This window comes from Paramormyrops kingsleyae, chromosome 11 (assembly GCF_048594095.1).
Source record: "Paramormyrops kingsleyae isolate MSU_618 chromosome 11, PKINGS_0.4, whole genome shotgun sequence".
Lineage (NCBI taxonomy): Eukaryota > Metazoa > Chordata > Actinopteri > Osteoglossiformes > Mormyridae > Paramormyrops > Paramormyrops kingsleyae.
Genome location: NC_132807.1, coordinates 5,804,385 through 5,831,929, shown reverse-complemented (window position 1 = coordinate 5,831,929; position 27,545 = coordinate 5,804,385). Strand labels below are relative to the sequence as shown.

The window sequence follows — 27,545 nt, the reverse complement described above, 5'->3', positions numbered from 1 at the left end:
GGCCTTGGTGTACTGGAGTTTCTAGCAGGAGGGGGGGTGTTTAATGGCCTCCCCACCTACCCACTGTTTGGGACGATTTCAGCACCATCACCCCAAGTGTACTGACCGCTTTTTCTGTGGACTGTTTTTTATCCACTATGTCTAATACACAGCTGTTTAATACGCCACCAGCTTTTATAACTGAGCACTTTATGTAATTATACACTCTGCCCAAGTGCCAAGAATGTGTTCAAGAAGCTTATCCCTCCCTTAAAGAAATGTTCTCATCCAGACCAGTGTCCCAGCCTCTGAGCCCTAAGTTTGTATACTTAAGACAACAGTCAGAATCTTTTAGAATCTTCATTGTGACTCAACCAAGGCTGGTGGAAATTTGTGTGGGCACAGCTTGCTACATTTGGAGACATATTATCAAATGACATCATTTGAGGTGGTGGAGGTTGGGTCAATTAGGTCATTTTCTGGGGGGGGAAGAAAAAAGCCAGACCAGGTTTCGTAATGCAGAAGCCGGCCTCACACCCTACGGGGTGTGCTCGGTTTTGCTGACGACACCTGGGGGCACTTCTGCTGCTGCCCCCTCTCGCCCCTCTTTGCAGGCCCTGCCACTGGTGTTCGTGGGCATGGCCGACGGCCTGCTGGCCGTGTACATGCTGTGTGACGACATGCCCCTGGACGGCGAGACCTACCTGTGTTCCCACACGGTGAATCGCTCGCAGTTCCAGCTGGAAGACACGGACCCGCGGCAGCGGCCCTACCCGGTGCTCAGCATGGCGCTGGTGCGCGGCGACTCCGAGGTCTGGTACACCAACGGGCCAGGCCTGCTAGTGGTGGACCGCCTGTCCTTGCAGGCAGTACGCCGGCTCGAGCCGTATCGGGTGCCTTCACGCATCGTGTCCCTGGCCGCCAGCTCAGCTTGCTGGGGCGAGGAGGCAGTCTGGTGCCTGGACGACCACACCAACACGCTGCTGATGTACCACGCTGCCACCTACAGGCCATGCGCCACCTACGCCTGCGGGGACGCCAGCCCTCTGCGGGACACTTTCGGCGTAACCTGGCCTTCAGGGACGGCCTGTAGCCCCCCGTCCTCACCCCAGCAGGATGGCCCCGAGCAGGGACACAGCCCGGCGGAAGTGAGGATCTTGTACGAGGAGAACGCCGGCACACAGATCCTGTGTCACCAGGACTCTCTGACTGACTACTGCTCCGTAAGCTCCTTGGCCTGCTCGCTGGAGCACCCCTGCCGCACGGAGCATTCTGGATCCTGGGCCATGAGCTCCCTCGCCAGCTCCAGCGTGCCAGCCTCCCCTGAGGTTGAGGAGCCTGACGGGCTGCGGGACGGGATCCCCGCGTGTCCCTCCCACACGGTGATCGCAGAGCCTGCCCTGGAAGGCCACACTCCTCCACACCTGCAGGCCCTCGCCGTGCTGGCCGTGAAAGGCACGGTGTGGATCCCCAGGTACTGACAGGGCCCTGGGCATTCTGGGATGTGCCTTGTTGTATAGCTAAATCATTTTAGAAATGCCCATGGTATTATGGATCTGTTGGTATATGGAGAAAATAAAAAAACAACTATAGTATTACAAATACATGATGTATTTAGAAAAATATTGGGGGGGGGAGAAATGACATCCCGGGGTCATTATACTGCTCTATACTGTGAATTGTTAATGTGGTGTTGTTTTTTTTATTATTATTTGTATTTGTATTTTTTTGACCCCCTGAGCTGTGCGTGTTGTGTTTTGCAGGCACGGGGGAGACATGATGGTAATCGAGCTGCAGCAGCAGGGGGCGCTGCACCAGGGACGTGTCATTGCGGTCCTCCACGCCCCGGGACTGACCCAGTTCGGGTAAGATGGGCTCTGTCCTAACTCACGCTCCCAGGATGCCTTTGTTGTTCCTGCTGAGGGGTGTTTCTCTACCAAGAACAATTTAAGATGACGTAAAATGGGTATACGAGAACATAAGCATGGTCAAGCACGCATGTTGCGGATTATATCATGTTTTTTAAATAATTTTTTTGTTTATTATTGAGAAACAGCCATGGCCTCACTTGTGATGTGCTGGGAAACTAATCTTTCAGCGCAACAGCTAAACGCTTCTCCCCCATAATTGTGGAAAGTCCATATTGATCGGGTGGCTCTTTCTCCAGTCTGTAATTATTTTGCTCCAGGTTCCACCAACTGTTCAATTCATGACAGATTTTCTTGGGAGGGGGGGGCGCATGCATTTTGCATAGTGGAAGTCTTTGTCCCACCTCCGCAGTCTGGAGCACTATCGACGCCTCGTGGTGGGTGGGTGTGCCACACGGCGAAGTCATCAATCAGCGCAGGACACTCCCGCTGTTAATGCTCATGATGGGCGCATCGGCCAGGGGGTCCTCCAAGGGGGCTTATACTCCCCCCCCCCCCCCCCCCCCCATATTCACTCGTAAACAGCTGTTGGGAGGTCCTGCACTCTTCCATTCCCATATAATTAGGAATTTCTCCGTGTTATAAGCTTGTAACGACGTAGGAGAGTGAAAAGTGGCCCCCTTGTTACCACTGTTCTGTATATCCACCACTAAGCCAAAGGTGTGAGGTCTGACACGGGGCTCTACGTAACCCAGGAAGAAGCTATACGCTAATATCTCTCCCCTGTAGGACCCTGGTCGGGGCAGCTGTGGTTGCAAAGGACACGGTTGTGTGTGGTTTTCGGAACCAAAACGCGGAGTGGTGCCTAGCAGTCTGGAGGAGCTGGGGGTCCAGGGAGATGGAGGTCTTCTACCAGTCCTACGAGGAGCTGGGGCGGCTAGAGACCAGCATGAGAAAAAGAAGGTAGCTCTTTGCCTGCTCAGAATCGGAGGCCCAGGGGGCCGAGGGCAGGGGTAGGGGGCGAGCGGCCTGACATCTACACCACCATGAAGGATGGGAGCCTTGGGAGGAGGGGGGGTGCATCCCATGGACCAGCGGTGTACCTGTATCCCGGCATGTGTGTGCTTGTGGCCCGCCGCGGAAAAGGGACTCCCGTTTCTCACTGCCATGTGGGGACTTCCGGGCTGCAATGCCACGGCTACGCCTTGGGAGAGACGGGTAAATCAGACCTCTTCAGGAACTGGGCCGAGAGAGAGCAGCCTGAGCAAACGGGATCAAGTGGCGTGTCCATGAACCACTGCACCTTCAGAAGGAAGACCGGGGCAGGCCCCCTGAGCTGCTGGGGACAGGGGGATCATAAGGCCATCTGCTCAGAAATCCTGACAATCCCCAGCTGCTCAGGCTTATAGTCGATGAGTAAAATGCAACTGCACCTTTATGAACAAGAGCTGTATTTTTTTTCCCTTTATTTGTGATAAAGCATGAAATATTAAACTAATTTATACTATGATGTTCACAATCACTTATCTGCATGTGTATATAGGAAATATTGTTCCTTTCTAAAATAAATCTATGCAATAAAGTTCGTGCATCTCTTTTACAGCCTTCTCACTTGTCCTCATATGGGCTCTGTTTTTAAATTCATAGACACTCAGCATTTTTACAAAGTCAGAAGGAAACGAAGGGCGTACCCATGGAAGAAGGTCGGGTTTTGGTCGGGTGAATTGGTGAAACCTGAGCGAGGACGATGCTTAGCCAGCCCCGTGATGTGGAATCGCTATCCCGCCCCAGCCGGCTGGCCCTGAGGCAGAGTGCCATGTTCCTGAGGCGATCCGTGCAGAAGGCCGAACGCTGGCATGGATGATTGATGGTGATGAGTCAGACACCTGGATGGTGAAATGATTGCGGCTTTCATGGCACTGGAAGCCACCACAAAATCAGAGCCCTGAATGAAGACCGTTGACCCAGAAGCTGGGGGCTTCGGCCTCGCATATCAGCGGGGTTGATTAAATTTTAGAAATTCCAAAAGGGAACAAGTCTGGGGGGAGGGTGACCACCTGAGATCGGCCTGTAAGGAGCTTAAGAGGAATTGCGTCAATTTAATAGTTATCCAGCCCTAATGTGGTGCAGAGAACTTCTCCTTGGGTCAGAAGATTAGATGTTAATGCGTACAAACTGATAAATGTGCCTCCATCCCCCTCCCCCAAGCACGATGACGTGTTACACGAGTGTCCACCAGTGCCAGGAGCTTGGAGATTCCTGGCAGCAGATATGTGCTTATTCCTCTTTGCGGGGCCACGTTGGAGGCCACCAGAGCAACACTGCAAACTGGCTCGGGATGGGATCGATATCACTGGGTCCAGGAGCAGTCCAGTAGGTTCTGAACGTTCCTCCAAGCCCAGTGGTTTGTAGTATGGTTAGCAGAAGAAGCCATGTACATCAATCATTTTGACAGAACTTTCCACAATGCGCACACAAGAAAATGTAAGCTTGATATTGTTTAGGTTTTTTAGCACAGTGGTTAAGGACTGGTCAGCCATATTCCCTGGGGAGGCCATGCTGTAGTCTTTCTGTGGATGGTGCTTAACTTTGCTCCAATTAAACATCTAAGTGAAAGCAGTCACTGGATGAGGGAGAGGCTGCAGTTAGCATGAGTCTGGGCTGTTTGGAGGGTTCAGACCTGCCTATTCACAGGTTTTTATTTTTATGCTTCTGAAGAACGTGATACTGAAGCCATTGATTTTCTAAGCCCTACGTTCCTTCTGGTCTTCAGCGCCTTGGGTTCTTCAGATGCCCTATTTATGTTTTCTGGTTCTGCCAGACTGTCTGCTGTGAGGTTTCCTCCCACTTGCCACCACCTCGCCTCTCCTTTGTTGCTGAACCTTCCCATAAGCCACCTATGGAGGCCATGTCACTATGGCTGTTGCCCTGGTCCCGTCGACATTTCTTAGGCTTTTCTCTGTCCTGCAAAGAGCTCGACTCCATGGCTGAGAGCGGTGAGGGCTGCAGGGATGGGGGTTTCAAAGTGGCACGGGCTGCTAATTGCTACCAGGTGCTCGCCAGCCTTCTGGGGTCTGGTTCCTGAGACGGGGGGGGACCCAGCTGCCAGCTCCCAGCTCCCAGCTCCCAGCTCCTCTACACCCGCTGGGCAGCGACCAGCCGTCATGCAAAGCTGATGACCTCACACACACACCCCCGAGCCGTAATGGCTTCTGTGAAGAGGCCCGGGCCCAGCTGAACAGCAGCCATGGTTCGTCCAGCTCAGTGACAGCTACCCGTGTTACTGTCGGGCGTGAGCCACCCGCATCACAGCTGCTGTTGGCCCAGACACCGTCAGTCTCTAACGACACGCCGGTTTCAGGGCCTTGGGAAACACAGGGTGCTTTAACACGATGATGATTTCACCTCATATAGCCTCCAATTACCAAGCTGTGAATGAAACGAAGTGTGCGCCCAGTTGGGCGTATACCACTTAGAGGCTGTCTCACGCCTCTAATGACATGGTAATAATTCTTCACATCACAAGCTGGTGCATTGCACCATGGGATCTTGGACGCCTCATTCGTGTGTGCAGAAGGTGTATGATTTTGTTTTTTAAGGCCAAGGTTTCTGATTGGTAAAATAATGCCAAGGTTTGGCCGGCTGCCTTGGACAAGAACTCTTCAAAAACATATATGGAATGGCGATGGATGCTTTTTATATTGCTCTATTTATAGGATTGCTGCCTTCAGCTTGATTTTAAATCCACCCTGTTTAGATGTGGTGGCGCCATGACCGAAACATTTGCTGCAATCGCGTACCAGTTCGCATCTCGGCGAGGCCTGAGAACACGCCCCTCTTAGCAGTCTGGCCAAAGATGGAACCGAGCGGTCTGCCGTTTGTCAGCAGCTGAGTAAATGCAGTGGAGACCATTTTTCAAAGATACTTTTCATAGCCTGTTTTCTGCTATGCAAGTTTGAAAGATTTCTATGGAAGCCCAGACAAATAACAGACGCAAGCAGTTTAAAGGGGGGGAAAAAAAAAAAGTAAATCATGGCAGGGGCCATGTGCCGCTACTGTTGTTAACTGGTCATTCCTACTGTCCATCGTGCACAGGTAAGCCAATTGCTGCTGTCGATGCTGTCCCACCACATAATCTGCATTTTTAAGTCATACATTTTCTTGCAGTTCAGCATAATACCTTTAAGAGAACCACAACAAGCTGTGTGCCTTTTGATCAGCCACAGCTCTCTCCCAGAGATCGGGAGACTTAGCATCAAGAATTTAAAAATTTGTTCGAATGATCCACATGGATGAACAGTATGAAAATGTTCATGTTCCCCAGTCAGTGCCAGTGACACAAAGCTCTCTGAAAACAGTCCTTTATGTACCTTTTTAAATATTAAAATCGTCCCCTGTGCTTTTCTGCTACAATGGTCAGTTGTTACATTCTGCCCCATGCAGAGACGGGGGGAGCAAACATTGAGGATGTGTATTAGCATCCATGTCTGTAAAGCACACACCCGTCAGGAGCAGGACCGTGATGTCAGAGGTGACCTCCCCCCCAGACTTTTAGTATATTTATGGCAAAACTGAGCTAATAGATGTCAATCTGCTCTTTCTAGCTGAATAAGCAGCTGTGGGTGAGAGCAGTTGTTGGTGTGTTTATTCTGTTTGGGAACAATGTGTACCCTGATCTCTAAAGTGCAGCTCTGTTTACAGACTTTTGGGGATCCTTTATTAATGGCTGCCAGCCCAGCTTCCCATAAGGTGTCAGTAAGGTCCAAATCAGATTTAAACTTCAGTCAGCTAATGAGAATCAACAAAAGGAATTCTCCCACCAATTTACAGCTGACTATGATCTAAATATCTTTAAACCGTTCAGTTGAAGTTACCAAAAGCTTCATCTGACCGTTATCCGTAAGTGCTTATGCAGTGTGGGGTTCTAGTGATGCTGGAGCGAATCCCAGGCCATTCGGGGCTGGAGGCAGGGAACACCTTGGATGAGACACCAATCCCTCACTCTGCATATGCACCCACACAAGGACAGTGGTATTTCACCACCTGCTTGTAGGACCACGGGTAGAATCCAACACGAACTTCTGAGATCTACACTGCAGCAGAGCAGAGGCCACACTGCTGGTCACTGAGCGCCCGACCATATCTAAGAGTAACAGGTTTATCAGCCAATCAGAGTATGAGGAGCAGGCGCGTCCCTTCACCAAACCGTGAGACACATGTTTCTCTGTGGGGGGCAGCGGCCATGTGGTCCGCAGATGAATGGAGTGGACCGGACTGTAATTTGGCTAATGCTATAACAAGGGTACAGTGCTCAGAAATCGATTTCATGATGGCTCCGCGGCTACCCCGCAGGCGGTGAGGGTGGGGGGGGCGGCTTCATTTTCACTGATCGTTTCAAGATAGGGCACCTATCTGTCCACATGAAGGGCCAAATGGGAAAATAAAAGAAAACCATTTCCCCCCGGGAACAGGCGAGCATTACATCTAATCAAACCAATGTGCTTCCAGTAAAAATCGGATTTTTGTCCAAGCTACGGAACAGCCCAGCAGACGCATTCTCTGAGGAATATTCAGCAGGAGCAGTAACGGGGAAAAAACTGCCAACATGCCAAGAACCCCCCCCCCCCCCAAATTAATATGCGTAACCGACGTAAACGTGGCTGGGTCTGAGGTAACACAGCTGCTTTTCTTAAATTATTGCCATGCCAACCACCGATGAGAGCATAACGTTTGCTGTGGAGTTCAATCACAAAAGGCTGCGTTGCGTAAAAATGCAAGGGGGGGCTGGCTGTCATTCATCCCTGGCCCCCAGAGCTTAAAGGAGGTCCTTCTTAAAGGGGCGGCCACTCGCCACTGGTACCGATCGACCCCGCAGCAGCTAGCCAGCACCGAGAACGCAGATGAAACCCAATGTTCTTGCGGTTAATCTGCCAGCTTTGTCTGAAAATGTACAACAGACCACTAGGCAGAAAAGCACAATTTTCATTTATTAGTATGGCTCTATGGATTCAAATTTGGTTATATAAGAGCCCCTCTCTGCTCCATGGCACTGTGAAATTACTCCGGTGATCCAAGCCGTCAGAACTGCTTTCACACAGGCCTGGTCAGTACTGTGAAACCCAACACTCTGGAGTTCGTCCACCTCTTTTTTTAAGCGGGGTCCTCAACACAGTGACTAATTGTTAGGTTTCCTTAACAAAAAAGCCTTTGCTGTTGAGAGGATTCAGAGAATTACCTTGAGAGTCACAGTGTATCTTTTTCACCAATTTTGTCGGGATTATCAACCATCACCCGTCGAGGTTTCAGCCTCGCAGGCCACTGAACCCTAAGCTCGTAAAGCTCAGCACCGCCCTTCAGCCTTGGCTTTGTTACCCGCAGCCTAGAACTCAACGAGCGGGTCCTCCACACCACGGAATGGAATTTCCCGCAAGCCCTGCTTCAGAACGCGCTTCCAGCGCCCGAGGCACAGTCCGTGGCGGAGGGACAAATCCACGCGCATGGAAGTTGTTAGTGTTTTTTCTCATTAGAGGGGCAACGACAAAGCAGATCTCTAGTCGCTCCACATGTTACTCATTGACTTTCTACTTTTGTTACCTTCCATAGTAAAAACGGTCTCCAGCGGACATACGAGCGACATCCTGCCTCTGAACTGCCAAAATGCCAGCCTCTGGAGAGGATGTCCCTCCACATGTTTAGAGAGGAACGCCGAGTCCAATCGAGAGCGCAGCTTCCATTAAAGCCAGCTGTATGCCTTCCATGTCTTTGGGACAATTGTTCCACACTGTCTTCCTGCTCTGGACTGGTGTAGATTTTTAAGAGCAGTCGTTAACTCCAGATGGGGGTCAGGGGCAGGGGGGCGAGACAGTAAATCAGAGTTGGTTTGACTCCAAAAGGCTTCTTAACAAGGATATGGGATCGCCGTATTCAATTTGGCTGGTGGTGGGGGAGGGGAGTGGGTCGAACAAATTTTATAGGCTGAATTGCGAGAAACTGAATTTGAGACCATAAATAGCAATTACTGGAGATAATGTAAGAGAAACCCAAGAGGCTGATCTCCCCCCAATCAAGGGGCAGGAAAATCCACAGAAGGGCCTCCAGAAGCCTTGCTTTGTGTGTAGTAACAAAGCCACTACTGGGTCACCATGCCTCCCCCCCCCCCCCTAATAATATGGAGGGAATTGCTAGACGGGCTTCCTCTGCCGATGACTGCCCACCACAAGGTCACAAGCTGGGATTGCAGACAATCATAAGCAGGGTTCCTCTAACGAGCGGGAGCAGCTCGGACGTCAGTGTTCTCAGCGGGACAACAGACAGCGTGCCTTGCGATGGTCACCATATCATACCTGACATCTCCAAATTGGGATTTCACTCCGCTCATCCATTGACTGCCCCCCACTTCCCCTGCGTGTGGACAGGAGTGCGATGAGGTATAAAAAAAAATAAAAAAATTGATACTCCAGGAGAATGTCGACCAGTGACTGCTGCACCCATCAGACCGCAGAGAAAACCACGCTAAATCTCTCAACATGCTATGCTAATAGCAATTTTCCAAATTCAGGCAAATAACCATTACAAAATGGAATATATTCAAAGCAATTTGGGAATTAATCTGTTAACACAAGGCAATGCCAAGAAAAGCATTCAAAGGTTTTCAGAAATAGAACACAAAGGGACTTAATACATTTTTTTTGTTTATTACATAGAAAATCTTCCCTAGCTGGACATAAGTCAAAAGCAAGAGATCAAAAACAGCCAAAGACAGGGACCATCCCACACTCTCTCTAAGCTAACGCCCTGAAGAATGCTAGTATGACTCCTAGCAGACTTACAATCCAGCCTACGTATGGCCTGCCTAGGCTAGTCAACGCAGCTCTGTGTCCACAAGACATCCCTCTAGTGCAAGGTGAAACCAAAAGAGTCTTTTTTTGGTGGAGGACAAACCGTGTATGCAGTCCTAACAGAGAAACATAGGCCGACAGTTAATAAATTAGACAACAAATTATTTGCAGAAATTTATTCCAGCAGTTGTGCTCAGATAAACAAAAACAAAAAAATCTAGAAACAAGTGATTTTCAGCATTATGAATCTGTTTTTTTTTAAAGGCGTAAAATCGATAGTAAATTTAAGGCCTGTAATGATAATTACAATTTGCTTTTGGAAAACCCTTTTCACTGATGCATGGAGTCTTCACGCAGTGCCCTGTAAACATCCATAAAGGATTAAAGCTTTCCCACCCGCCCCCGCCCCCCCGACACACACACACACACACACACACACACACACACACACACACACACACAAATCCAGGACCGCTCTCAAGAATAGCTCATGGTACCTTCTCAGATTACATATAGACGTCATAGTTTAGCAAACATTTTTTGTTGATACATACATCATTGTTCCCAAGCCCAATGGAATATCGAAATTTTATTTTTCATTCTTTCTTTTTAAAAACCAAAAATGCGATTAACCCTTGACCCCAATGAGCACTTGTTAGAAAATAGTATTTCCAAAATATATTCATTTAGTTCTTTTTTAAAAAATAAATTAGGTAGTTAGAAGTCCCCAGTTACATCTACCACAGTGCTTCACACGGTCCTTGTGGAACTGGTGTTACTGACATGGATTTCCCGCAGCGAGGGGTCATTCTTTGCTAGCCACAGTTCGGCCAGCTGCAGAGCGGACCCGTGCGAAGACGCTTTAGAACCCAGACACATTTTGTACTGTTTTGGGTCAAGGTTTGGGTCACATATGACGGGGTGGTGGACATGCACAATACCAGTGTCTGTGCTTCTGAATGGTCTGATCCCTGATTCAACAAATTTATTGAAGAGGTCCACATCCTCTAGGCCCCATCCCTGGATGGAGATATTGAAGCCTCCCACAGTCACCAAGTCTCCCTTATGCAGACAGGCTATCCCAAACCCATAGTGTCTCCACAGGCCTGTCTTGGAGGTGAATACGTATTGGTTTTCACTGGGTGCCTTTCCCGCGTAGACAACTTTGGGGTCATACTGGCTAAAAATGATTGGAAAGTAGGTCTGCTCTCTGAGTATTGTGTTGCTCCTGCACCGATTCAGGAAATCGGCTGTAAACAGTAAGTCGACATCACAGTAGAAAAGCAGGGAGTTGTCGGAGAAGCGTGACGAGCCCATTTGCAGAGCCAGGGCCCGGGAAAAAGGTCCCAGGACATTCATGACCTCCAGATCAGCCCGGGGGTACTTTGCTTGGTATTCTCTCATCAGCTCTGTCTGCCGTAGCCTCTCTGTGCTGTTGTCAGTACTGAACAACAGGAGCAGCAGCTTGACGTTTTGGTTTGGGATTAGGCAGACCTTCTCGAAGTTAGCCATGAAGCGGACAAATATCTCGTGACGGCCCAACAGCGGCACCAGGATGTTGACCTTCTCCTCCTTCGGCTCCTTGGGTTCAGTTCCCAAGCCACCCAGCTTGAACGGCACCAACATCTTGAGGGAGTTGGAGAGGAAGGAGAGTGAGTTGGAGTCCTGGTTAATCCTGCTGGCCAGGTGAGCAGCGTCAATCTCCTCATCCTCCTGCAAGTAAATCCTACTAAAGGTCTGCTGTAGGTAGGCGTGCCTCCTCACGGGGACGGTCATGGCCTTCCCTTTGTGCTTCTTGTACAGCAGCAGTAGGTCCAGCACATACTCTGCGCCATACATGGGATTGACTCTGCGGTAGCCATATTGAACCTCCTTGAATTCAATGACGCGACCCCTGATTTTGGCGTTGACGTTGATCATCTCCATCACCTGCATTGTTATGTCCTCCAGGGCCGACTTCTGTGAGGAGTCCATGCCCCGGCGTGGGGGCTGCTTCTCAGCGGATGAGTAGATGTACCGTCCCGTGATGAAGTCCCATTCCAGGACGTCCTGGCGTTGCTGTGGGTGGAACCTCATGAAGGAGGGTGCCACCCCCAGTTGCAGGTCTTCCTTGCGCACCTCGGAACCACTGTAGCGGCCCATCTGTACAATCTCACGGTGCAGCTGGACCGTACGGTAGCGGAGCTCGTCGATCTTGCGTCTCAGCATGTAGCTATGCAGCCGGTACTGATAGGGCGGGTTCTTGTTAGGGTGCAGTGTGATGGCCCGGTGGATCTTGCTGTCATGGAGGTCGCGGATGTATCCCTTCTTGTTCAGCTCGTAGTTCTCATAGAACAGCTGCTGCATCTGCAGGGTAGAACAGGATGGACCTCATTAACCACAGTCATGGAGGAAAAACGGGCCCGCCGTTAACGTCATAAACCACGGTGCTGAATCAGCCCTAAACCACAAAGCCACCATCATCTATCAAATCGTTAATAACCACAATAACAAAACAATTCGTTCATTATTATAATTACGCAATATTACAGGAAGCTTAAATCTTTGCATCTTACACTGTTCGTTATGATTTCGGATCGTTAAAAAGGGCCAACAAAGACTTATTACTGGGCTGGGTCACAGCCACGTATTCTAACGGCCTCAAGGAACACCGGCGCAGCTGAAGGCTAAATATTGACAAAGAGCAAGTTTTTGGTCAGCAGTGTTGACTCAAAACCTGTCAAAGCTTTAAAAACCTAAATGTTCCCCTGGTCAGTGGGGACTAAATGTTTAAACTGTGGTACAGCTGTTCAGGCCCCCATTGGCAGAGATTCAGCCGCGGCCAAGAAGGGAGCTTCTATACTCTTTACTTCCAATGAAGAAATTATTGCATGGGCAGAAATCTATTTGCAGGAGTCCACCACATTAAGAAGGGTGAGATTTGAAGAGAGGGTTTTGGATGGTTGCCGTGGGACCCATCCCGAGGAGAAAACAATATGCAACAAAACGGACAGGAGAGGGTAAAAGTAGGTAAAAATCTGTGTGCAGCAGCAGGAACTGAGCGACACCCCATCCCCCAGCCCTAAAGAGGACACAGACTGCATCCGTCAACCTTTAAAATTCTCTTTTTTAAAATTGAACATGATCTTACTGCACCCTTCCTTTACCTCTGTGAGACACAGTAAGCAAGTTTACTAGCATATATCACATCTCCCACAGGCTGCCACTAATAGCACGCTGTGGAAGGTTTTTAAAACGAAGCTGATAAAATGTAAATGGGAGCATCCAGGAAACTTTTTCAATATTTCCTACTGGAGACATAGAAATTAGACCTGGCCTAGTATTAAGCAGTGTCTCTCTGATGACACGTAGCCAGGTAAGCTCAGTCAGCTCCAGAGCTCAGATACTCCAGCACTGCACGTTAAATCGACGTGAGATAGTCGGGTTACAGTGAGGGGGTATGGGCTGTGAAAGGCCCCCAGTCCAGGCCGTCACTCTGGACTGTTCTGTGGTCGTCCTCTATTAGCACCACACTAATTAGCTGACCCCAGGTTACAGATTGTCTGCCTGTTATTACTCATTATCACAAATATTTTAGTCGCTGCCCTGGCACAGGTCCAATCAGGGGATGTCTAGGAATATTCCCCAACCTCCCACACACACACACACGTTTGCATTCATATCTTTGTGGGGACTGTCCAGTCATTTATACAGGCAAAACCATAATCCCAAAATTAACAACCTTAACCATAAGTAACCAAACAAAATACCAGAGACTTTTGGCATTTTTAGTTCTTTGATTGCAGTCAGATTTTGATAAAACTGAGTTTCCTCTTGAGGGACTGAAACAAATGGTCCCTACTAGGGATGCTCATTTCGATTAATTTTCCCATCCGACAACCGCCGTTCGTTATCCGAACATTAACCGTTAACTGATTAGATTAGAATATTAAATTCCTCTGGGGTCGGCGGTCCCGCCGGCGGGATCTGACAGAAATTTCGCCAAACCATTTAAATAACTCTGTGAGGTTTTATCATATACACATTTAAAAAACACCCTCAGAAACCTTGGACGGTCTACTTTTCAAATATATATATAGGTAGAAACTAAATATATTTTTATAGCTTCGTGATATGAATAGAAAGAACAAGAGTGACTGACTTAAGCGTCTGCGTCTCGAAGCAGCTCTGATCGCCTTCCCACTTGCAAATTGCGCTATTCGCATGATAATCCGATAGTTAGTATTGGATAAAGAAATATGTGAATACGCCCATTGTGACCGAAATAAACAAGAGCACATGTCTGGGTAGTGTTTACACCGATCGGCTACAATATAGCACACGGACGTCTCTGCCGCTGAAGCTTTGCGCCAATGTTTCCATTTTCAGCAGCAACGCTCGTACCTGTGTTCATGGCTCAGTGGGCTAAGCCTGTGTGCCTGTAATCACAGTCGCCGATTCAAACCCAGTGTATTTAGAACGTGAAAAGCGATCTTCAGCTGAGATGCCACAAAACTTCATACTACTACTAATAATTAAAATATATATAAAAACATTTTAAACCGTTTAACTGATAGTAATATTCGGTCAAAATTAATTATTTCGGTTAACGGTTAAACGGTCAAAATGAGCATCCCTAGTCCCTACAATGTAAAAATAACAGGTTTTTAATCACATTGTGGGGACATTCGGTCCTCACAATGTAATGCATACCTGGACCACACACGCACACATGCAGTCCTGGGCTGTGTGTGTCAGATGCCTGTTAGTGAGCCGGTTAGGTCTCCCCACCTACAGCAGCATCCCCGTCCCAGGACTGGCAGATTAATTATGCCGTTTGTTGACAGCTTTTGGAAAACTCAAGATGTTATGATCAAACAAATTTTCTCATTTAAAAAAATGACGCTACTGAAATTGGCTGAAGACAAACATTTCTCACGTGCGTTTAATTACAAACTCACAGCAACAGAACATGGAGACTTTCCCCCCACAAGGGTATGTGGATTTTAGAAGCTCATCTGTGTTATAAGGGTCGTTATGCCACTGGGGGCGTGGGGGTGTCGTCTAATCAGACAGCCTTAAAGTTAATACACTAGACTTTCCACAAGTTGCCCAATATATTAACATTTCATGGTTACTTATTTTTTGTAATAACAGCAAGAAAGGTTGGGAGGTTCTATCTGCATAAATGTTTGAATAGGCACTAGTACTGAACCATATTAGTCTTCAAACTTTTACAAGTCAGGGAAAAGTTTGGTGGGCAGGATTTAAAAGGCAAGGAAGGTTTTTTGACAGGCCATTTAAAAGTCAAAAAGTTATAAGCCTCTCCACCCTTCAGCGTGACACTGATCATATTCCTCACCTGCGGAGCTGGTTTTTATTTTTACCATCAAAAACACTATTAAAATGGCATAAATTGCACCCTTTGAGATGCACTCGTCTCAAAGAAACTTCATTTTTGCCTCAAGGAGAAAAAAAAAAAAAAAACGTGAGGGCTTTTCAAAATAGCTGGCAGTATTAATGCATGTGATGCTTCACAGCTCTGACGCTCTGCCGGTCTGCAGCCAATCACAGCTCTGAATACATCATTACTACAGGACAGCAGGATACCCCCCGCTCCACTGAGTTTCTAAAGCCTTCCCTCAACAATTTTCACCCATATCCCCACTGCGTAACACTACCACCCCTCCTCCAGCTCTTACAGAGCCTCTAAAATGGTCGTAACTCAGTTCTATGCAAAGCCGATTTGTGCGGTGAGTAAGCGCTTAACCGGCCAGGACAAGAAGCCAACTTCTGTATCCAAGCCAACGTTTATCATGCTGGCAGCTTAGTCACTGCAGAAGAGAATTTTTAAATCCTAGACAAATTTTAAAAGCACTGAGGCCCAGTGCTCCGCGTTTCGGAAATATTCCCCAGAGCTCTCACCTTCACTGCAAAAATACCGATGGGAACAAAGAAAAGAGAGAAGAAAAAAAAAAACTATAAAAAAAAAAAATAAAATGATCCAAGAGGGTGACAAACAGGCACATAAACAAGCCCCATGCTGGAGATTCTGTCAAAACCCCAAAGTAGTCACCCAGACCTGGCTCGGAAACAAGACCCAAAAATGTGCTTTAGTCAGCAAGATGTCAGCACAGGAGAGTACAGACTAATACACACTTTCCACCAGATATTTGCGGAGGGGAGGGCGGCTAAACTGAGCCCAAGAATGTCAGCACATGGCAAGAGAAACTACAAACCCAAGGAAGGCACCTTACAGCTGCGCACTGCCCAAGCCGACCATGAGGCTGCTCACAGGATGATCAACTTCGGGATTCACACAGCCCACCACGGACAGGTCTGGGGTCCGCACCCACTCCACACAGCTACACAGAGCTCAGTGGGCTGGGCCAGCATCCGAAAAATGGTGCTTATGATCTGTGTCCCGTTTTTAAATTCAGGTTCGTGATCGCATCAGACGTGTGGAAATAGCAGGAGCTAGCAAAGTCGCCCTTAAACGCTGGCAGCTCAAACCTAAAGCCTCACCGTTAAACGTGCACCTAGGCTCGTTGGGAAAGCATCCGTTTTGTTGATGTTCAAAAAAAAGACAAAAAGAAGAAGAGGCACTGGGGAAATCAAACACAACAGCACATGCCGCATGGGTCAGAACCACCAGCGCATCTAGCAAGCCTGCCCAATTTCAGTCTGTGTTTCATGGACATCAGGGCTGAGCATGTCAGAGACGCCATCCAGGCAGCAGCGCCGTAAGGAAGAACTACTCCTCTGGGGAGAAAAGGGAAGCTGCGTTTAATTTACCACACAAAGCAGCGACTGCACAACAACAAACTGCATGCAAATGTAATTGGACGAGCTATTAGCCCATCTAATTGGCTCTTTTGTGGGCACATCTTGGCTGGCTGACTGGTTCTTATCTTCACTCTGTTGGCCAGCGATCCCTCAGCGCGGAGCAAAAGCCTCAGGACAGCTGCTCTGTACTCTGCTGTGACCAATGAATGCATCCAGATCAATGGGGGTTAAACAGACAACCGATAAGTATGGGTTTCAGGGTGAACGGTAGGATGTTCAGTGTGTGCAAAATGCCTGTGGGAGTTTTACTTTACACAAATATTCTGAGGACAGAACGTAAAATGATTGGTTCAGAGAGAGAACCAATCATGTTGTAGAGGTGGGTCCAAGCAAGTACAGGAGGCCAGACCAAGACCTCCTACTCTTGTTGCTTGGACCTACCTCCTCTACAATCTCATTGGTTCAGACATCACCAATCATTATTCCTTCTTCCCTCAGAACATTTTTGTGTTACTAAAACTGTGCAAAACACAGCCGGTCACATGGAAGAGGAGCAGCACAGGATGCTTTTAGAAGATTGAGCACAACACAAGCCAGGGGTGATGTGCATCAGGTAGTGGGAAATCTGTAATTAGATTGAGGCACACAGAAAAGTGTGACAGAAGATCATTTTATTCTCCAGAAGCTTTCGAAGTGATTTTCAGTTTTTACAGCTGATCGCTTCAATGAAATGACTCGAGGTTAATACTTTAGCACAGGCTACTTACCGGGACCTTTATGTAATGAAATATGTTTTTCATGTTGGCCAAAGAGCGGAAACTCATTAGATGCAAATGAATGGACATTCAAGCAAATTGTGCGTATTTATAATGCAGTAATAACCTGCAAAGAGTTTTCTGAACAGGTATTGCAATTAAAATGCTAAACTCATTGCAGACACATGTTAAGTTCACTCAAGTTAATATTCAGGTGGAATTAAAAGACACGAAAGGTGTGCAGTCTACAGAGAGGTCCAACATCTACAGGATGGTGACAGCAAAGCGGAAATTATTGCTCAGTTTGTGATGTCACAGTTTGAGCTTTTCAAAGAACACAACCTTCCTTGAACCAATCTGACATCATAATTTCATGCCCCTCCATTGAATGCTCATTAGGCCTGAAAGCACAGACTTGGACAAGCCATGGGTAGCACAAAAAAAAATTTTTAGAAGACAGGACGTGCCCCGAGCCTGGGCCTCCCTCCGCCCCCACCTCTGTGTTGCCATGTAATCAAAGGGACAACGGAGACCGCAGAAGGTACTTTAAGCTCAGGCAACCATTGAGAATCACAGAGGACACACATTGATACCAGATCCACCACATCGATAACAATCCAGATTTAAGAAGAAACGGGACTGTCAAGACGCTTCTCAGCTTCTGAAGGGATTAATATCAGAGTGAAGCGGGCAGCTATTGGAAGCAGATGTGGAGAAATGAAAGGCAGACACAGGAACCGTGCTACACGTCAGTAACGATATCACACGCGCAACGTTCACCATGTTCGGGAGCATTCACGATTGAACGCATACCAGATTGAGCTGATCAGCAGAGGGAAAAACCATCTACTGGCCATAGGGGGAACCAGAGCATGATCCAGCAATGAAAGCCATAAGGCCCTCACAGTATCTTTTAGCCGCATCTTCTGGGGAGTGATGAGAGTCGGGTGGGTGGGGCTTTTCATTAGACAGCCCATTGGATACCCTGCCAAGAGACCCCACAGCTACCAGAAGTGTTACTTCCCTCCTCCAACAGCAGAACGCCACTTCCGATAATAGCTAATTCAACACTTTATTTTGCAGAAGCGCTACTAAGAAATGGCAAGACATTTGGCTGTTTATTGGGCCAATGTAGAACATGTCGGAATAAAAACACAACCAGACTAGGAGTAATGCTGTCAATATGTTTATAAACCAATTCACAAGAACAAATTTGGGCTGGGGGGGTGGCTGTTTCCAAGCAAACAATGCTGTGGTGTTAGACTACGGCTGTGTAGAAATTTCCTTACATAGAGTTGCTGGGAAGTGATACAGCAGGACGCAGAAATAACAGCAAGTAAGGCGAGTGTGGGCGCAGGGTACCCATAGCCATACAAACCACAGATGACTCACTATTGGGGGTGTGTCACTCCCAGGAGACCAGGAAGACTGAATGGCACCCACCGATCTGTCACCCGCCCAAGATGCCATGTCCCCAGAGTACGCTCTTCACACAAAACAGCATTAAATGCTTTCGCTTCATCCAAAATATTTAGCTGTAACTGGCTAATGAGTTAATCCATGTTAAGCAGCTACGAGACTGAATTAGGAATGTCTTACACCTGTCTTACTGATTTACACGCTGAAATAATGTGGCAGGGGGACATTTTACTCACATCCAAGTCGCAGAAAAGCAGAGAATTACACTCTGACTTAACATGCTGCTAATTCTCACGTCTGCCTTCTGCCTCCCAAAACCAGAACGTCGGTCTGTCAGGGAGAGAGGAGACACTTCCAGACTTGGCTCCTGTCGAGTGTGGGAGCACAGACAGCGCCGGGCTTCTGGCGGACGGTGCCAGATGTGAGGTGGGAGCCGCAGAGCTCCGCAGTGCCCACGCCGTGCCATTCTTCCCAGTAGTAAACCGGCAGATTGTGCATCATTGGCCGGCAGTCCGGGGGCGATGTCAAAACAGAGAGGGCTGGGTTTAAAACAACAGGACCTTCCTACACAATGCAAGGCTGGACGGGAATTCCTGTGCAGGCCTTTTAAAAAAAGGCATCATCTAATCATGCTCTGACCATCAGGCTGGAACTACAATGTTTTTCAGGTGAAGAGAATTTCATAATGCCTGAAACGTGAGGACAGCATGTGTAGGGGAATCCGAGCCTCGAATATTAGGGTCCCATTTTCCCCCGATTACCCTCATATCAGCCTGGAGCAGGAGAGTACAGACCTGTAACACAGCGAACACAGACAGGTAAAAGGCCTTTTATCATCCATCTGTAATTGGTCCAAATGATCACTTATTTCTTTAATAAACTCAAGGGCATGTCTGTCACAAGACTGTTGAAAGATGGGTGAAAGATGGGGGGGGGGGTTAATTCTATTTAAATGGGCCATTTTAGTACTGGCCTGGAGGACGGGGGTGTCCCAGATGGGTCGGTGCCCTGCAGAGTCTTTGGATCTTTAAAGAAACGGTGTAGACACACAAACAACGGAGTCTAGTTTCAGGGGAATTAAACTCTCTAATGACAACCTGTTGATAACCGTCTCTGTACAGCTGCAGAAATCTGCACCGTGATCCTGAAGGGCGGATGTCAGGGTGCCGCAGTGATGCTGCAGTTTCCTGCAGTGAAGGACTGGGGGGGGGGGGGGTGAACCCTGACAGGACGAGATCTGTCTTTTGGTTATTAGAAATGAACCCAGGTTTAACACATCGGATCAGAAGATGCACTAAAAACGCACACCAGCTTGTGGAAAATCAATCACTGTCACTTCAGAGGCAAAAGCTACAATTGAATTCAATGCCAACTCATCACATGACCTATAGTGTCATCTTATCCCTATGCAATTTAAACATTTAAAAATGAATTCCGCATTGTTCTTTCCCACCATCACGCTCCTGAAATTCTATCGCCTGTTCCTGGATTTAATCCCTCACAGGAACTTCGACCGAGATCCAGCAGAAATCTGTCGATTTCCCAAAAATGACACCGGAACGTCCGATTGGAAGGTTGTACTGAATGGTGAGCGGCCGGTCCCTCGAGAGGTCTGTCCGATGCCGACATCAAAGGCTAGTTCTCATTCAGAAGGTTCAGCATGACATCCTTTTTGTTTTCATACAGGGCTTGCTAAGCAAGGTCCACTACTGATAACGGCGACCTTAAATGCAGAAATGTCATATTCATGTGTCAAAGGACAACTTTAAGGTTAAAAAGAAGTCCTTTAAAAAAGCCTACAGAATAAAATAAAAAAAAAAAAGCAGCTGTGAATTGGGCCGATTAATAGGTTAGCCGATACGTAGTATGACCACATCTCTCAATACGACTTCAGAAATTAGTATTTCGGTAGAACGGTAGGACGTGTCGAGGGGAATATGGCAAATGTGCCAAGTTCTTCCTCCTGTCGGTTCGACTCCAGTTTGTATGCCAGTGAAATTTACAGAAAAACTACACTGCTTCAGGCTTAAAGAAAATGAACCAAGAGCTGAGGAAGGCATTGCTGATACACCAGGCTGCCTTCGGCACAGATAATTCAAAGCAGGAAAATGGCTCCGGTCCCACTAACGCTTCAACAGCCCGCCAAGTGTGTCATAATTATGCAAAGTGAGCAGGAAATGGGAGCACAAATGGAAATCCACCTGTCCACACGCCAGACATGGCTCTTTAGAGGAGAGCTGCAATTGTTCCTACAGATCAGTATTGGTTCATTACTTGGCCCTGAATGGGTATCAGCTAGATAAGGCCTGTCAGGGTAAATAATGCAACAGTGTTGAGAAAGCATTGTTAAGAGCAGCGCTGGATCTCGAGGTTACGCAAGCGGCCTTCGGAGTAGATGCGACAGCACGGTATCAGGAAGACAAAACATGGCAGGTCACATGTGAAAAGTTTGCCTTGTTTATTCGCTGCTAAGCGACGCGGTGTCTGGCGTGGAGGCCATTCACAAGTCCTGGCTCCGCCCTCTCTAAAAAATACACCCCCGGACAGACAGGCTTGTCAAGGCGAATTGAGGAAGAGACTCATGGCGGCCGTGAAGGATTTCACTTCTGGCCGATTCAGAATACAGCAACCGTCGAATCTCTCTTGTATGTCAGGGGCGAGAGTGTTCCCTCACGCAGCCCTCGGTGACCCGCCCCCCCTCAGCGGACAGACAGACCCCCCCGGGCCGTCCCCTGCATCCTCTGACACCTCCATTGATCAAAGATCTCCAGAAGATTAAAGCTGCATCATGGCTTGATCAAGATGGATTCAAGAGAGCCCCAGCAACTCAGACCAGAATTATTTCCAAGACAAACCACACAGTAGGGAGGAACCAGTCACTTCTCGGCCGCCGCCGGGTTCAGAAAAGGGCATGACTGGGAAACAAACGTGCCCCGCTAAACACCTACAAGACACGCACCTCTGAAGACACAGAAACAGAGCAGCCAAAATCTGCAGGGACACAATCCACCCAAACAGCCTCTTCACCGGCCTGAGGCCTGCAAAGCGCTTCCCCTGGCTCTCAGTGAGAACAGAGACTCAGAAGGAGCTTCTACCCTCAAGCCATCAGACCTTAATACCTGCCTGACATTTCACTCATATCCCCTCCTATGCACATCTCACTTTATTACAGCTGTGCTGCAGGCCTATGTATTTATCATACAGTATAACTTTTGCATTTTTATATGCATTATAAATATGCCTACTTCAGTGTCTTGTTGCGGTCACTGTTTACATGGTAGAGTTTACCGCCTTGCTCTTGAATGCAGGTTATGGTCTGACTGTGTACCGAGCATGTGACAAATAAAGCCTTGAATCCTTTTCTGAGATGGACACTGGTAATTATGCCCCATGCCAGGGCACGGCATACTTGTGGAACCCTGGTGTTGGCAAACAACGCCCAAAAAACAAAAAAAAGCGGAAGACGGCACAGGAAGGGACGTGGGTGCACTGCAGTCTGCGACAGAGTTTATACTTAACTCAAATTACTGAAAGTGAAAGGGGGGGGGGGGGTGGATACTATACAGAACCTATAATCTTGCAGGCCTTTTTGCCAAAAACAATGCTAAAAATCGGAGAGCCCTGTACTGGGTATGTATGTCACATCCATAACTTTTGTTGAATGAAAGTGATACAGAGACGCAGATCCACACATCCAAAGCCCCCACAGGCAGAAGCCTGCGCGAGAGTATCCTGTAAATGAGCTGGAAACTGTATGCAAAGCCCCCCCCAAATACATGCATCTGCAGGTCAGCCCTGCCACCCAGCCTCTCAAACCTGTAAACCACATTAAGTGCAAGGCTGAAAGCAGGAACACTCACTATGACCTGGTATTAAAAAGGCCTTTGAAGGTCACAATAATCACCTTAGATTTTATTTCACTGCAGTTTCAGTCCTAGCTCCCAAATCCCTGGCAAGGAAAGGCACTGGTTTGGCTGAAGACCAAGGGAGCTAAAGACTCCAGGCAGGAACATTTAAAGAGGGATAAATCTATTTATATTCACTTTTGCAAAACTTAATGGAAATCTCATGTGCATTAAATGCTGATCTCAGAACTGGAAGCTAATAAACTGTATTAGCAGAGAAATGAAAGGGACTGACCTTGTCCTGGAGGCAACGGGAGAATGACGGTCCTCAAGTATAACCAGCAGCGAGAAAAACCACAACCATAAATAATTTAAACCTCACCTGAGTCCCACACCCCCAGCCCAGAGCTCCCTAGCACCAAACCATAAATGTGAGGACTTAAACCTCCCAATGCGCTCTATCCATGCCTCGACTAAGACTGAGGTCAAACCTCTACGTCCAGATTGCCGCATAAAAAGAAACCACACAATATAAAAGTAGGACACCCGCTGATCTGCATAAAATAATTTAAAACGCTTTTATAAGGTGTAAAATGCACTAGGGAAACAAATCATAAATGTAAAATTAAATAACCAAATCAGGAGAATAAAAATTACTGAACGACAAAACCCCAAAATTCACCTTCAGATTACATGGAGTAGCAGGGAAGTGTTATTAATCGCGACTTCTTTCCTATGTGGGAAGGAGCTTCTTCTCGACAGCCCTTGGGACACTCTGCCTTTCGCGGTGCATAGTGGAATGTCGTCTTAAATGCAAGAAGATAAATTAAAATGCGGCAAAACTGAAAGATTTTCCATTTCTTCATAACCTTCTGTTTTCATCACTCTTCACTTAACAAGTTCCGCCCACAGTCAGTATTTTGTTGACAAGTCGCTGTCAAAAACACCTGCAAGACCAGGTGTTCATCCAGAACTCCTTCAACAGAGACTCATCTCTCAGAGCCAGAGGTTCATCAAAACTCCAGCTGCTGCTCCAGAAATGGCCCTTTGCATCCATCTGGACAGCTGACCCGCCCCGGCCCTGAAGTCACCCTAAAACACACCTTAACCAGACGCCAATTCCACAAACCCTCGTGAGAAGCTGTTACTGGGACGCCAGGCTTTGCGGGGCTTTCAGATAATCCCCAGGGGAGCAGAAGTTCAAAAGGACTCCGAAGCGATGGCTCTAAGTAGAAGGCAGCGGCCGTCAGGTGTGCAAGGGGGAGCAGACGGGGATCCAACCAGACTTAATCACAGCCCGCCATGTTTGATCCTGGAGCCTGAGCTGGGCGAGTATGGGGGCACAGGAGCAGCTACACAGCCCTCGGGCAGAGGGTAGAGATGTCCCCAGCGCTGCGTGACAGAGAGGTGAGAAACGCACAACCCAGTGCTCACTTTCTCCAGGGATGGATTAAGACTCAAAGATCAAGGTGTTCATTGGATTAGCTAATGTTCAGAACAGAACCACGATTCTTGGTATGTTTATTACATCTTAAAATTGTACCAACCACTGCAGCGTTCTCCCCGAATGACTCCTCAAACATCCATACCCACCTGAAAAAATCTTAGGCACATGCTAAACTTTCATAGATTAATCTTAGATTAATCAGGTGAGGAATGCATCAGTACCTCCAGTGTTAGAACACGAAGTGAGTGGTACAGGCTGGTATGTACCATTATGCACCAGTGGGGGTTTAACAGAAAAACCATCTTGAAGTGGCCCTTAAAATCTCTTACAGAGTGGACAGGCTGCCAAAAAGCAGGCAAAAGACTTCTGCCACATATTTATGAGGGGAAAAGGCCTGTGGAGACAGGCCACAGTGGGGGCTATGGGGGAGAGAGGGCGAGCCGGTCCACAAAGGCCGACGTAGCCAGACTGTACCATTATACCATTATCCCTCAGTACCCTCAGCAATGCAGGCAGCCACCTTGTAGAGAGATGTAAACAAAACGACAAGCACGATCAAGGCCCCACTCGTCAGATTAAAGGAAACCTAAAGCCTGAAATTTACTAATTACTGTATCAATCCAGCTGCACAGAAACTAAACAGATTACCAGGATAAAATGCTGGGCTCCATTTGGGAAGTCAAGACATGACACACACCAGCAAAATCAAAGAACCTAAAACAGAGAGAGAGAGAGAGAGAGAGAGAGAGAGAGAGAGAGAGAGAGAGATCCACCCCCCCAAGGTTATGAGGCCGCCTACAGTAAATACTGGCTGGGTGACAAACACTAAACTCTCACCTTGCTCCCTCATCAGGCCTCAGTAGTCAGTGTCATGTGACCAGATGTACTGAAAAATTTTATCCATTTTTAAAACACATACTTGGTTTAAAAAAAACTGCTTTTACATTCGTGAAATTATATGTATGTAGCTAACTGGTCAAGGGCTGTCAACAAATCATCACATTAGCTAAATCACTACTCACATTTAAGATGCTATTTAGCCATTACGTAAAAAAGGGAATAAAACTGACACTGACACACATAACTAACACAGACCGCTAACAAACACGCAGCCAGAGGACTATGCCTGGAAAGAAAGACGCCCCCCCCCCCCCCAACTTGTGTAATGCAGCATATTAGTCATGTCCAAACTATCCATCCATCCATCCATTTATGCAGGACAGGATTTCAGTCAGCCTGAAGCTTGTCAGGCAGCAAGGGTATGAGGCACAGGGGGGTGCGCACACACACACACACACACACACACACACACACACACACACACACAGTCGTGTAATCATATCTTTTTGGGGACCACTCATTCATTTCTATGGGAAAAATGCTAATGGAAACTATGACAACCTTAACCCCTACCCTGCCCTAACCATAACCATAAGTAACCAAACAAAATACAAGAGTTTTTGCATTTTTAGTTTTTTCATTGCAGTCATGGATTTTTATAAAATAGAGTTTTCACATTTGGGGACCAGGAAACTGGTCCCCATAAGGCAAAAAAATGGGTATTCAGCACATTGTAGGGACAATTGGTCCCCACAAGGTAAGGTACAGTATACCTGGACCACACACACACACACACACACACACACACACACAAAAATGGGTTCCCTGGCCAACAATGCTACACTCTGGGTTAACGTGCCATTAGTTCATACTTAAAGAAATTCCCGTACATTATACTGCCCACAGCTGATATGCATAAAAGGATATTTTCCCGAATTATAAAGAAGAAGAAGATGGAGATTCACACTCCTTCTGCTACCAGATCAGGGCAGCAGCTCACAAGACACCAACGACAGCCTTCAAGCTAGCGACTGCGCGACAGACGAGGGCGTCCGGGCTACACGCTCCGCGCCGAAGCTGCCCTCCGGGTGACGTTTTCTCGCGGTTCACGGCATGTGCGCCTCTGCACGTTTGAACAGAAACTCGCCTCTGATGTGGCTCTTTAGCAAAGGGTCACATCAGGAATTTTTTGGGCAACGGAACCTTCATGCTGCCAAAACAGCAACCAAGGATTTCAAACAAAAATGCATCAGCTTCAGAAGCTTCATAGCGACTGAATTCATGATTGCATGCTGCCAGAATAACCAAAGGCATTTCTTGAGACTTCAAACATGGTCATGTAAACGGATGGTTGTGAAATCAGGGATTACTAACAGGGAAGGTGTTTACTGCATAACTACGGACTGTGTCCACGCCGCCACGGAAATGTTGCTTAATGCCATCCCACAGGAAGGTTCGGTACAGCAAGCGCAACACACTCCACCTCATGGTGGGATCTGATCTCTAATCAGAAGGCTTGCAGGCTCTTCTGGTCATTTTGAAAGACCTCTTGGTATGTCAGCACTTTGACATGCTGTGACGGAGCAGACTTCACGCTCCCGCCCGTCGTCCCTTTAGAATCCCTTTAACTAGTTGCTGAAAAATAAAGGTCGGCTGAGCAGGGAAGCCAACAGTGATGGAAAGCCACACATTCCTGGGAGCTTCCGGACCCGGAATAACCTGCTATTCTTAGAATTCAGTGACAAGGAACTCTCCAGAAGGAAGAGGTGAAGAGATGCAACAAAATGGAAAGATGCATAACTTACAAAGAACCCCCCTTGGTCTTCCTACGTGGATGGGAAGTTAATATCTGTTTTTTTTTTTTGGGGGGGGGAGTCACTAATCTTTACATAGAGGTACCATACTGAGTGTGACTGGTGGAGCAAACAAGGGAGATCCATTTACAGACAGTGCAGTAACCCACACTACAGGATGATTATAATGTGGGACCAGGAAGCACGCGGGAAAGCAACCCCCCCCCCAGGGAATCCAAGCCAGGATTCCAGCTTTTCAAATGTGGACAGGAGAGTTCCACCCCACACGGGTAATACAGAGAAGGCCACCATTCCCAAAACGACCGCGCCTGATTACTTTATCATACGCTTCTGAGCACATCTGTACGCGGTTTCGCTGCACGACGGGCTCCCCCACCACACTCCATATCAGCTCCTCTCCAAGATGGGCGACCCCACCCGCCCCCACTTGGCGATGCGGATCTCGACAGACGGAGAAGCTCACAGCAACACTGATTGTCTGTCCTTCCGAATAGTACAGCGCTTGTGGGGGCTAAAAATAAAGAGCAAGGCAGTCAGACACGCTGCTGTGGCTCAAGGGCTCGTCTTTGTCTCCAGTCTGCAGGCAGACATGTTAAACAGCCTATTTTTAGTTTGTCTTCCAAGGATCCTTCACAGATAATTGGATATTTCGCACAGTGGAATGCTGGGAGTGTACGGCTCATGCAGGCTTTCCCGGGGCCAAAGTGGGGCTCCCATACACCCGAGGGCCATCTGGCTCCCGCTCTCACTGCTTAGACACCTGTGTGTTTACGTTACGTCACGAAATCGCAATGAGACGCATGGCCGCTGTGACATTTCGTAAAACCATGCCAGTCATTCTCTTACACATTTGCTAAGTGTATACCAAAGGTTATAAAACTCATCCTTAAGAAGGATGTAAACCAGCAATTAACTTTTCTCTTTTTCCTACAGGAACAAGATATTGGGTTTCTCTCCTGGCATGATTTACCTGCC

The 27,545-nt window shown here is 47.7% G+C and overlaps 2 protein-coding genes across 9 annotated transcripts in view; one reads left to right on the top strand and one right to left on the bottom strand.

Moving 5' to 3' along the window:
* The window catches only part of lrrk1 (leucine-rich repeat kinase 1), a 36,026-nt gene extending 32,579 nt beyond the window's left edge, over positions 1 to 3,447 (top strand). For all 8 annotated transcript variants that reach the window (XM_072717904.1, XM_072717903.1, XM_072717907.1 and 5 more), the window contains 3 exons: positions 594 to 1,453; positions 1,743 to 1,844; positions 2,637 to 3,447. In XM_072717904.1, the coding sequence (XP_072574005.1) occupies positions 594 to 1,453; positions 1,743 to 1,844; positions 2,637 to 2,814 (1,140 nt within the window). In that variant the 3' untranslated portion in view covers positions 2,815 to 3,447. The remainder of the gene's footprint in view (positions 1 to 593; positions 1,454 to 1,742; positions 1,845 to 2,636) is intronic.
* Positions 3,448 to 10,111: 6,664 nt separating this feature from the next.
* Positions 10,112 to 27,545, bottom strand: part of chsy1 (chondroitin sulfate synthase 1) — a 29,753-nt gene continuing 12,319 nt past the window's right edge. The window contains exon 3 of the mRNA XM_023813922.2: positions 10,112 to 12,031. Within this exon, the coding sequence (XP_023669690.2) occupies positions 10,436 to 12,031 (1,596 nt within the window). The 3' untranslated portion in view covers positions 10,112 to 10,435. The remainder of the gene's footprint in view (positions 12,032 to 27,545) is intronic.